At 39.6% G+C, this 13,388-nt stretch overlaps 1 protein-coding gene across 1 annotated transcript in view; it reads right to left on the bottom strand.

The window, feature by feature from the left end:
- TDP1 (tyrosyl-DNA phosphodiesterase 1) overlaps positions 1–13,388 on the bottom strand; it is a 43,832-nt gene that overhangs the window by 14,294 nt on the left and 16,150 nt on the right. The window contains exons 12-14 of the mRNA XM_041472126.1: positions 10,124–10,190; positions 5,148–5,255; positions 3,517–3,619 (exon numbers count right to left, since the gene is read on the bottom strand). Coding sequence (XP_041328060.1) covers positions 3,517–3,619; positions 5,148–5,255; positions 10,124–10,190 — 278 coding nt within the window. The remainder of the gene's footprint in view (positions 1–3,516; positions 3,620–5,147; positions 5,256–10,123; positions 10,191–13,388) is intronic.

The following is a 13,388-nucleotide window of genomic DNA, read 5'->3' as shown; positions in this document are numbered from 1 at the left end:
ACATACGAATATCTTGTATACACTGACAGAGTTTAGTACAGCCATCTAAAACCGGTAAAAATTACAGAAAGCTCAGGAGCTTTCTATAATTTACAAAGACAAGAGAGGTGAGGGCTGTAGAGAGAAAGCATTGTATTCACACCACGGTTAGCTAACCTGTTACACACCACTGTAAAAATACAGCAGGCTAAACAGACTCAGTGAGGAGAAGCCTGAGAACATCACTGTGTAATTGTTTTATGACTGGATCTGTTTCTTTAGAATCATATTTGCATTTTAAGTACAACCTTTGTCCCTCTATTTACCACTCTCCCAACCCAAATGATGCAGAGGGGAAAAAATTGAGAAAAGTAAAAATTAATGAAAAATCTCCCCCCAAGGAACAATTGAGCAGGATAAGAACTCATCATTCTAGACAAAGATAAAGGTGTCTGGAAAGAAGCATGAAAAGGATGATTAGGGATCACATGTTCTTGCATCCTTCAGTGCAAGAAGAAAAAAAAACCTTCAAATGAGTAACTTTCAGAACTGTTTCATGTGACATTATTACGTTGTGGAACTCAGCCAGAGCAGACTGTGACTGCCAAAAGCCTACAGACATTTAAGAGCATATGAGATGCTCACAGAATAGACCACTAAGTCATGAAACATGCAGGGACAAACTACTACATAAATGCCTGGCCATTACACTTTCCCACAAGTGTCTGCTTTTGACCACTGAGTTTTGAGATGTAAAGCCTTCTACTCCCCCAACAATGGCTATTTTGAAGTAACCAGTGACAAAAAGGGAAAGATCTGGAAGCCTGGCTCTACTTCATACTGCACATCATGTTTCTTACCCAGATCCTAGCCCATAAATATATTTATTCCCACTTTCTATCCAAAACTTCATGGACCATCATTCTCCATAAGCTCTGGTTCCAGAACCAGGCTGACAGGTACCTCAATATGATCTCCCCACTCACATTTCTGCCCCTTGAACTTGTCCTTCCTACTTCTTCCTTGCATTAGCCCTCACCTGATCATGTTGAGCAGGTTCATGGAATGACTTTGGAAACCTGTTCTGTTTTGGCCAGGCTGAGCTGGTTTAAGGAATAAGGAATCAACTCAGCACTGATGTCAGTATAAGTAAGGGAATGAAGACAGCCAGAAAGTTGTGGTCAATGGTTCTATATCCAGGTGGAGGCTGGTGATAAGTGATGTCCCTCAGTGCTGTCTTGGGACTGGTGCTCTTCAGCACCTCCACCACTAACACAGACAGCAGGACTGAGCGCTCCCTCAGCAAACTTGTCTTGACACTAAACTGAGTGGTGCAGCTGACACACCTGAAGGATGGAATGCCATCTAAAGGAAGCTGGAAAAGCCCAAGAAATGGGCCAACAAGGACCTCATTAGCTTCAACAAAACCAAGAGCAAGGTGCTGTACCTGGGTCAGGGCAACCCCACACAGGAGCACAGACTGAGGGAAGTCACTGAGAGCAGCCCTGTGGAGGAAGACCTGGGGTACAGGCCAGACACGACCAGGCAGTACGCACTTGCGGCCCAGAGCCAATTGTGTCCTAGGCTGCATCCAAAGCAATGCAGCCAGCAGGGCAAGGGAGGGGATTCTGCTCCTCTGCTCTGCTGTGATTAGACCTCACCTGCAGTGCTGCATCCACCTCTGGGGTCCCCAGCATGGACCTGTTACAGCAAGGCCACAGAAGGGCCACAAAGATCTTCAGAGGGCTGGAGCACCTCTCCTACAAAGACATGCTGAGAAAGCTGGGATTGTTCAGCCTGGAGAAGACTCCTCATTTCAGCCTTCCACTACTTAAAAGGAGTTTATAGAAATGCATATAGAGAGAATCCTGTGTAGAATGCAAGACTCAGGATAGAATGCAAGCCAAATGTTTCTCATGGGGGTTTGGAGGAAGGGGTAGTAGTGGGAGGGGTTTTCGTTGTTTCAGTGGGGTTTTTTAAATGAAAAATTTGCAGATTGGCAGATCTAAAACAGGCATGGCCATTCTTGGCAAAAAGACTAACTCAAATATTCCTGATTTTCTACCCATTTGAAGTATGCACAGAACAGCCAGAACAAGAATACTCAAATTATGTTACATGACTGTGTCATCTGGTGATCAGTTATGCTTATACAAACCCCATAATTTAGTAGGTACAAATATACCAGTACCATAAATTCTTTGCCTGGCAACACCTGGAGATAGCCAAACTGCAAGTTGGAGCACCCCACTTCCAAGACCATTAATTTATCCCTTTCAGGTCAGTTGCTGTTAAAAGTCAAATTTTTGCACAACTTTGTTTGCCCAATGCTTCATTATTCTGTTATTAATAGTTTATACAAATGGTGTTTCCTTTTTTTAGAGCTGATATAAAAAACAATGCTTCCCACTATAAGAAGCTGCAGGACTTTTCTTGTTTCACTCTCTGATAAACACATTTTCTTCCAAATAAACCATGCTGGAGAAAAACATCTCTAAGGTTCATATCATCAGAGACCTCACTACTATGCAAACTCATTATAAATGTTAAGAGTGAGATACAGGAATTCTTTAGCTGCAGTCAGAAACCATCAATCTTAATATGCAACCTCAGGAGACTACAATTACCCAGTTATGGTAGGCAAACATTTTTACAATGCCATAATATTGGTAAATATTCATTTGGAACTACATTACTACTCAGCAGAAATGACAGAACATTATGTGATCATCTGTGAACATTCTCCAGGAAATAAATACTCTTTATCAGCAAAATACTTCTAAGGACTTTTAGCATACAAATACTTTTTCAGAGAAAATGGCACCTTCTTTCCTGGAAAGAAGAAATTTCACACAGGAAGAAGTTTGAATGGTTTTTGATCATAGACTGACTGCTGTTGAGAACATTTTGGTACTGTCAGCTCATCAGAGAGAAGGAATCAACCATGTCTTGCATCTCCCCCATCAGGTAACAAAGAAGGGAAAGGAAATAAAGAAGGGAAGTTGTTTTCTTAAATATAGTGTACAATTAAGGACTTTCTACCACAGGATTTCATAGAGGGCTAAAAACCAGCAAGTGTAGATCAATAAGAAGCTTGATATTAAGAGAGAGTCACATGACTGCAAAAGCATTTCAGAAAATGAGCAAGAACAGCAACTGGTGCAAGATTAGAAATCATTTCTCTAGTTAGAACACACACACACCCCTCACTTCAGTGTGAATATGCACTCATAGCGTAGTTTTAAAAAGCACAAAAGAAGAGATTTGATCATCCTTTACAGTAGCATTTAGGTATATGTCACAATTTCAAAATATTATTGCCTGTCAGTAAGAGGAAAAAAGTCACAGCAATACCAAATCCATACCTGCTGTGTAGGAAAACAAGACTCTATGAACACCTCACAAATTTGATTTCCTATTAACTTTTTAATCTGGAAATACAGAACCTATTATCAGATTATTCAGTTATGCTTGTATTCATAAATACTTGCAGATTTTCATCATATCCCAGGATCTGTGCTTGAACTATGAACTTACAAATGCTGAAGGCAAGAAAAGAACTCCAAGTTCATAAGAACGGATCATCAGTTGGCTGCCATTTTTCTCCAGAGCTCCCCAGGCTGCTTTAGATAGATTGGCACTGTGAAGAAAAACAAAGTACATTAGTGAGGCACAGTCTTCAATGCAGAAAATGTTTAAATAACATAGCCTAGTAATGTCCTTCTAGCAGGAGAACTTAAATTCAGTCAGAATAGTCTCACAAAAAGTGACTTAGTTGTTATTCCTTATTGCTATTTTTACAGCACAGTGGGAGCAGAGACAATATGTAGACAGGCATTCATACAACACATGTGGATAATTATACAAGCCTATTTCTGTCATGCAGATCTACAAGACAAATTCAGCCTTTTGAATCCTCTCCGCACATATCAGAAAGGAATTTGGTACTGGTAAATAGCTTCAATTTGATGACTTAAGAAGATTAAAAGTTAGCTCAGTTATGACTAGTTACAATACATTCAGTACAGAGTGGGTTTGCATTTTACATTTTAGTACAGAGTGTTAAACAATATCTTGTGCTTTTGGCATTTTGTTCTTGGATCTGTTTAAGAAAACAAATACTTATCAAAGGTTTTGTTTCAGTTTGCTATTCAGCACCATGCTGAAGTTAATCTGTCATCAGTACCTACAACAAACTAGATCAATTTGGGAGTCAAAAAGATATGCAATTCTGTTGTCAAAACCTACTTCTACAGCACAATACAAAATTTACACCTTATGTTTCAACTGATGGACATACTGGATGCTGTTTGGTGACAGCAAATGGTGGAACAGAAGAAATACGAAAAGAAAATAAAGCAACCAAAGTATTAGGTGGAGTGAGCATCACATTTAAATGACTTAAAACCTTTTAAAAAGCACACTAACCATTACCACTATTGCAAGCAACAGTATCAATGAGTGATGAAATTTAGAGAGACCAAATACAAAGAAAAAAAATATTAAAGTAACTGAGTATTTAAGAGTAAGGACAAATCATAATCTGTGGACTATAGGGTTGCATAAAAACCAGTTTTGGCAAAACTGAAACATATCTGTATTTTTTGTTTACAACAAGACATTCTCCCTTCAAGTCAAGAAATTCTTGCTTCCTCTTCTGACTTTTTTAACAACTAAACAACCAAAATATAAAGCTTATACTTCAAAGCAGACTGCTAAGCAACTCAATCTGACAAAAGATCAGATTTCAAATTCTATGTATCTGTATATTTTATTACAGTAGGGCAGCCCAAGTACAACTTCAGCTAACCCAAACTCTACCTATATTGTAGAAATCAGCATATTCATACTATAGCATATCATATCTTAAAGAAACTTAACCCAAATTTAAAAATATTTATCACTTCGGTTGGTGCTGAACCCCAAAACTGGCAGTCACAACTCAGACAAGATTTTTGTTTGATTATCAACTATTTCTGACATAATCATTTCAATCTGCAGCCTCAAATGGGGCTATGCAATGGAGAAACATTAAATATGGACAAAAATTGGTACCGCTAATTGAAGTATTATGTGAGTTATGGAAGTAACTCACCTGGGCCTGCAGTTGACAAAGAAACCCCATATATGAAGTGCTTAAGTGAGAGCTGTACTGGTTAGATGTTTACCTTGTTACCAAGAACCAAGCAATCTTCTGGAAGTCAGGAGAGAGTCTCATGTATGTCTTAATATGAGGTATAGCATGAGTTCGACCCGTGACTTCTGCTGACCATTTGCTAGGAAAGGAAAAGAAATTCTTTTCATATACAGTTTCATTTGAGGTCTAAAAAATACCATACGACAGTGCCATGATTTCAGGAACACTACTTACACTTGTCACACTCAATACCTCTAGAGAAAATCTTAAAATACCACATTTAACTGAACAGTTAACAATTCTACTAGAAGTCAGAAGGGCAAGGGTTTTCTTCCTTACAACCAACCCAGAGAGATATTCTCCACAGTTTGTCATGTTCTCCTAAGAAGTTTTTTCCATTTCTCTTTCCAGGTCACACTAAAGGAACTAAGTCTAAATTTCTCGACAATACATGTTCTTTGAAGACTATCAATGGTTATGACTTCAAGCAACTGAGTTTGGCACCAAACTAAACCTCACAGAATTCCAAGTTTATTACAATTTATCATCCATGACAAAGGCAGGGAGCAACTAGTAGTTTGTTGCCGCTACTCCTCCTCTTCCCCCTTTTGTGCCTCTAAGCCACTGAGAAATTTGAGGGTTTAAGAGAATAGAGCTCATATCTATGTGTATATTAAAAAAAAATAGATTAAAATAACAAGCCATTGCTGGATTAATTCAGCATCAATGTTACAGAACTAAAGTGTAAGCAAGCAGTAAATATATGTACATAACTGAAAGTATGTAGTCACAGCTGTTAGTCCTCACCCAAATTCAGAAAGAAAGCTTCTTAACACACCTTCCTTCACCCAGAGACATTTCTTTCCCCAGACTTGAAGGAAGACTCTGGTTTCAGTTGTCACAATCCTGCTTCCCTAACTTAGCATTCTCTTCTAATAGGCAAATCAAAAAGAATCAATTAACTCTGAATAACTTAAGTGCACTGTGTTCCTCTAAAAGCCTGAGCAGATTGACTTGGAAGGGCTGGAATTATTTACCTATGTTGACTTTCAGGACTAACACTTACATACAGTGCACTTAAAATTAAGAGGCTTTGTATTTCATGGGTGAAAACCTAGTTACTTTAACAACCCTATCTCCCCTGATGAATGAAAAAAAAACATCTGAGAACCGGTCCTGTATTCTTAAAGAGCAAGAGCTGAAACATTCTGCACGTTTGAAGCAAACTAGACTTCTTCATATTTTGATGCAAGCCATATCAAATTCTCTTTCTATAGGACAGATGAAGAGATATATATGATACAGAATTAGCTGACTAAACTTGTCTTCCCTTACAAACTCCACACTTTCCATACATACAGATTGTAAGGCTGAGTCATGACTCAACCACCCTGGTTAATAGCTTTTCTCTCACAACTGACAGTTTCGACAAGCATCTTTAAGTTTATGGGACAAAAATAATTAGGTAACTCCAACAAAATTGTAAAAATGAAGGACAGGAAAAATAGTAGAACTGAGAATTTAAAATTTATTTTCTTTACATTTACCTCTCTGCTTTAGCCTGGGACAAACTTCTCCCCTCACCACTAAATGCAGTTATTCTGAGATACTATCTCAGTCTATTGCCTTTTTGCCTCCTTATCTTAAGACAGATACAAATAGTGCGCCTTAGCAAGAGTAATACCACTTCTATCTATTACCTACAGCACTCTAACTGCAGTTTGATTTAATCTAAAGTGATTGAAACTCCTATTTTAGAAAGTTAAAATCAGAAAGGGGAAAATATATTTTGGCCATGTTTTTCCTAGTAGGACAGCACAAACGTCTAAGGATTAAAAGGGGAAAATGCATGCTAGTTTTGGCTGGGATAATTTTCTTCCTACTGGCTACTATGGGGCTATGTTTGGATTTGTGCTAGAAACAGCACAAACACACAGGTATTTCAGTTGTCACTTACACACAGCCTTTTCTGCCTCTCATACCACCCCACCAGTAAATAGACTGGGAGGGGGCACAGGCAGGACAGCTGACTCCAGCTGACCAAAGGGATATTCCAGACCATACACAATTATGCTCAGCACATGCAGCTGAGGGAAGAAATAGTCACGGGGGGGTGTGGGGGGGTGGGTGTCATTCAGAGTGATGGCCTTTATCTTCCCAAGCAACCATTAGGCACGACAGAGCACTACCTTTCTGGGGATGACTGAACACCTGCCTGCCCACAGGGTGTGGCAAACCAACTAATTTTGCTTTGCTTATATGAGTAGCTTTTGCGTTATTAATAAACTGCCTTTATTTCAGCCCACAGGTTTTCCCATTTTACTCTTAGCATTCTCTCTCCTATCCCACTAGGGGGGTAGGGAGGAGGCTGGGGGAGCCCAGGTAAGTGGCTTTGTGGTGCTGAGCTGCAGGCCAGGACTAAACCATCACAGTCCTGGAAATTTAACTCTACAGACATACCCAATTCATAAACAAAGACAGGAATAACTAATTTTATACAACACCACCTCTTCCAGCATTTAGTCTCTTATTTCAAATACTGAAAGAATTTTCTATCCTAAGATACCGGCAACAAGGCTTGAGACAAATTAAAACAACTCACACCATTAGTTTCAACCTAAGAGAACACTTATGATCTCTGTGTAGATGCTCTGTCTCTCATATTTTATGATTTTAGGGGAACAACACTGTACTTCTGCAAACTGAGAAGAAAACCCAAAACTTATTCAAAACTTTATAAATCTAAAGAACACACAAAGCTCTAATAGAACAATCACTATGGACTTGTCAGGCATATGTCAAACAAACTCTTGTCAAACCAACTTCTTCCACTCTGAAAATAAATATTTGACAAAGTAACTGCACAAACATAAGGCACACTGTATTACAAGCAAATCAACTAAAAGGAACATTAAAATACCATACTTCATCTACTATTAAAGCTGATCAAATGTTTTGAAAGCAGCAATTAACAAAAATTATTAATAATTTCAAATCTGTCCTCATAAATTAGTAATACTGGAAGAAAAAAACAAGCAATGATACCAGAGAGAAAACTCTGCAAATTACTGTTTACACAGTAGCTAATTTAACAAAGCAGTCTAGTCATCATTTGCTACAATTAGAAAAGTAAAAGCAATATTAAGTTTAGTTACACTACTTTTTTGAAGAACTAAAATTCTCAGCTGCATTATAGGTTAAACACACTCAACTGTCAGAAGAGACAAAAACAGCCCACAGACATTATAAAAAGTAACATGCCTGGGGCAGACATCCTGCCTCTTCAGTTGAGAGGCTGCAGGACACCATCTTCTAACTCCATTAATCTCTCCCTACTTGCAAAAAGGAGTTATTCATTTTCCTTTACTGTAAGCATAAAAGATTCGGGTTTTTTTCCTTGCAGCTTTGGTAGAATCCCTAGTTTCCTGCTGGTTTCATACTATTTTCCAGTTGGAAGAAGAATTTTCTAAATTTCTCTAATCCCTCCACTGCCCAAAGATTTGCATTATAGCAAGTCTTTCAAACAGCTCATCTTGCATTTACATCTAGTGAAACCTGTTGTTTTCTGTGTGCCCCAGGCTCCACAGATAAAAAAGTGCAGTCTGTCTCCTGCCCTATGGTAAGAGTTGACATGCAGGCTCTCCTCAAGGGCTAGTGTCCTGCATTATTGCAGGGTAAGGGCCTGCATCTGGGAAGTCACTACAGAGCAATTATGCAGGGCCACTGCCATCTGCAGCAAATTCCACAGATGAACTTGAAACAGCCCTTTTGCTGCCAGAGCAGGTTCCTGTATGTCCAAAGGAGACAGCTATGTGGGCATTTTCTCATTGAAAACGAATAAATCAATGAATTATATCATTATTAAGTAACATTCTGTGTACTAAATAAGAGACTAACTGAAAAAAGGTTACATCTTTTTTCTAGTAAGATTCTCATGAGGTATGACTACAGAAACTGAATTAAGACTGCACAAACACCCCCAGATTTACGATTTTTTTCCTTTTGAATCACGATTGAACAATCTTGAAAGCTTCAAGTTGATTGCAGCTTTCTTCCTTTGCTGAATGTGTTCAGAGGACACAGTTTAAAGGCAGGAGACAAAGCCTCACTTGCTTTCAGCCTGAGTTCCATTCCTTAGACATTGACCAGCAAGGCTCACAACAGCAATCACCTCCACTCTAGAATGGAGGATGCTCTCTGCCACTAGCAATTCTATGTCAGTGCCCTGAATATACACCCAACTGAACACAATCTTACTTAGTAAATTTTCTTACCAGAGCAACTTCCGTCCAAAAGAGTTAAAAGTTTCTGATGAAAGGAATGGGAAGTTGTGGTCTTGTAAGAGGTTACAAGTTCTGTTAATTGTTTTTATCTTTGCAAAACAACTTTTCCCATTGTTCTCTAAACATGCATAAGTTTTTAACGATTCAGCCTGAGGGAGACATCTGGCATGGAATGTGTCAGACTGTTAGAATTTGGCACAACTAGTAGCATACAGAAACAGAAATTCTTAATAGAAAATGTCAGGCATCTTTAACAAAAGATATTGCCACAAGGGATTGAGAATTTTTGCAGCAGGACTGCTGTACTTAGAAGAAAAAAATAAAGCAACTACCAAAAAAGCCTTCCTAGTCCTGTTGTGGCTCAGTTAAAATCCCATTAATACAGAGGCACAAGTGGGGAAAGTGAAATACAACTGTAAGTTAAAAAAAAAAAAAAAGTAACATTATTTCTGCTCAGAGAAGGAAACATTATATAAAAGTTTACAGAAACCTAAATCCAGTAGCAACATTATCCCATATAATTTTTACAGCATTTTACAGTTTTCTACCAACTGTTGGAGATAAGACCCAGCAGATAAGGAACTAAAGGCCTTTAAGGAGTTTAGGAATATCATACTTGTAACCACTTCCACTTATTTGCTTTTAACACTCAAATATTACAGCACTGTAATGTACTTTAAACATACAGTCTGAAAAAAAAACCAAAGAATTGAGTTTTACTTACTGAAAATAGGAATGCAACCACAGCTGCTTCTGTGCTGTCTGTATACTGTACGGAAGTGAGCCACCAGCTTAAGGAAAAAAACAGAACATGTACATTTATTTTTTGAAAGACATTCTAAAAGCAGTAAGCATCTTGGGGAATAAGGTATCTGTCCTACCTTCATGAGTTACCTCCAGGAAATTTTTAAGTGCTCCAATAGTATAAAGTAATATATACTTGCTGGGGTTCTTTCCATTCTTATAATTTAGCAAGTTCCTAAACACTACACAGCACATTTGCACTAGGAAAAGTCGGAAACTGTATACAGGGAGAACTTTGGGTAGTTTTTTTATGTGATATCAACAGATATCACAGATATCTTGATATCAACAGATTGGAATCAATACCCATACAAACTAGAGGAAATAAACCAAGCATCTTTCAGAAGAAAGAATAAACCTTCCAAATCACAAACAATGTTATTTTAAAAAGAACTTCTATAATGAAATAATATTTGTATTGATTTGGCCTTTGGCTAATGCACATTGCGACTTCTTGAAATGGATTTAAGAAGAATCAGCCAGGCATACTGAATAATATTAGTGCCGTGTAGAAAAAGCACGATGCAAACCCTACTGTATTCAACATGTCCTAGAAGACACCAAAAGAACTCATTACAAAAGCTTTACTACTCTCAGGAATGCACTAACTGCAGGAGTCTACAGAAGCGCTCATTTGCACAAACAGAGTTGTGCCATTCATCATGCGTAGTGGGTCTCACCCACTAGAACTATTTACTCATTTGCTGCTGTGAGATAAGGACTAGGAAGAGAGCAAAGCAGGCTCAAACTTTAAAGGGTATAAAGAAAACTTCATTAATAGAATTAAAACAAAAATAATAAGAAATCAGAATAACCTTCAGAACACTTCTCCTTCCCCCACACCCTCTTTTCTTTCCCACTGACAACGTAAAAAGGCAAGACCTGGGACTTTAAGTCAGTTTATCACCTCTAAAATAGCCTTTCTTCAGTTCTCTTAAGGAGAAGAGTCTCTCTTGCCATGCCGTGGAAACTTCCCCAAAAGAAACAGTTCTCTTGTGGCTCTAATGTCACAGTGAATCAGCCGCCCAGGAAAGGAAAATCTGTTTGCAGAGTCAAAGCCCCTCCCATGGCTTGCAGTTTTCCCACAGCTGCTTTCATGGGCCATGTCAACTTATGGGGTACTATTTTAAGGATGAGCTGTTCTCGGATAAAATAAAAGTTCTTCTCATCCATCTCTCGGAACAGAGGTCTTCTTCCTCCCTGAGAGGAAAAGGGCTTTATCACTAATACCTCTCTCTATTAAAACCTCTCATTGTATTACATCTACTTCAACACCTACTTGCTTCAGCATGGATGCCTCTGTTCATGGCTGTGGTTAGAGCGCTACATTACCCCCAATACATTTCATGAGTTACAGCGCAAAACCAAAAGTCTGATATATCAACTATCTCTTCACCATAGCCTTACAAGAGAATTTCAGCTCAAGACTAAGGCATCTCCTCCCATGTAGAATTTGACTCCTTCACGGACCTCAGTGTCCCATGTTTTCTTTACATGTCTTCACCCTTTCCTTTTCCTGATTCTTAAGAGAATTGATGTTCGTAGGTTCACTTGTTCTCAAGCTTTATCAATCAAAACAGTTACAGAAAGGTTGGTCTCATCCAGGCTCTGCAATCGAGGAATCGCTGTGTCTCTCACTGCCGATCCTGTGGTCCCCATGGCACTGCACAAGCCGTGCTGGCTGCCAGTGCCACCCTATGCCTTTCCTTCACGCGGTGCGCCGAAGAAAAAAATCAAAAAAAGTGCTTCTGTCCTTCTGCCCACAGCATGGCTGGCTAAAAACAGCTAAGGCAACGAAGTGCATTGTGAGCCATGCTGAGATAGCCGCAGCTGCCGCCCACGTGGCCACTCCTGGACCAGGCTAGCAGCGGCCATTCCTGGCCCCAGTAGCTCCTGGCCTCGGGGCTGCCCTCAGCACCAACCGTGGGGATGCTCCCACTGTCCATACCGGCTGCATGGCCGCCCGTGGTGCTGGGATGGTCCCGGTGGCATGGCCGAGCAGCGGCAGAAACGTCAGCCGAGCTGAGCCATGGGCTGACCTGGCCAGTGCTGCAGCAGAGAATCACTTCAGTAACTGATGGATTTTTTCTCTTTAACTACAAACCAAGCTATGTTAAACCACGACACCACATTATTTCACAATAGGAATGAAATTACAGTAAGAACTCCCTGGGCAGTAGATAAGCAGATGTATTTAAAGACACCGTAACTTAATTCTGGGAACCACAGATACCTATAAATTCTCTGGCTGCAATTTCTATGTATGTCCAAACACTAACCAGAGGAAAGAAAACATTCTTGCTAGCTCCATGTTCAAAATCCACCAGATGCTAGAATTCAAAAGCTACTTTCGTGCAAAGGAGCATAGGTATCCAGCTTGGAACAGGAACACTTTTAATGATTCAGCAAAGCCAAAGAATTCCTGAATCGCTGAAGTTGAAAGCACTCTCTGGAGATCATCTAGAGTAACTCCATGCTCAAAGCAGGGTTGAGCAGAGCACACTGTTCAGTACAGTGTCCTTTCAGGTTTCGAGTACGTTAAAAAACAGAGACTCTAGCCTCTATAAGCAAGCTATTCCATTTAAACATCAGAAAACACTTTTGCTGTAAGGATAAATTGAGATTCCCATGTACGTACATTGCCTTTTGTTCTTTCCCTGGTCACCATGCAAAGCATCTGCCTCTACTTTGCATCTTCCCATAATTTATATACACTGATAGGATTTCCCAGGAAAGCATTCTTCTCCAAGTTCCAAAATTATCCAGCTCTCTCAGCGTCTCCTTCTATGACAGATATTCCAATCCCTTATTCATCTTTGTGGTTTTCTGCAGTACTTTGGTTCAGTATGTCCATATCTGTATTGTACTGTGAAGTCAACAACTGGACACAGCACTCCAGAAGAAGTCTCACCAGTGCCAAATAGAGGGGATAGATCACTTCCCGTCCATGTACTCCCTAGTACAGCCCAGGATTCTGCTGGCCTTCTTGCTACAAGGGTGCATTGCTGGTTCATCTTCAGCTTAGTGACCAACAGCACTTCCTGGTCTTTTTCTGCAAAGCCGTTCACCTCTGCTTAACCCCCAGCATTCACTCGTACCTGGGGTTACTCTTGCTGCAGCTCAGTACCTTGCACTGCCCGAGGTTGCACTGCAGGAGGTTGATATCTGTTCATTCCCCCAGCCTG

Source organism: Pyrgilauda ruficollis, unplaced genomic scaffold (assembly GCF_017590135.1).
Source record: "Pyrgilauda ruficollis isolate IOZ18807 unplaced genomic scaffold, ASM1759013v1 scaffold28, whole genome shotgun sequence".
Taxonomy (NCBI): Eukaryota; Metazoa; Chordata; class Aves; order Passeriformes; family Passeridae; genus Pyrgilauda; species Pyrgilauda ruficollis.
This window is presented reverse-complemented; position numbering and strand designations above follow the sequence as displayed.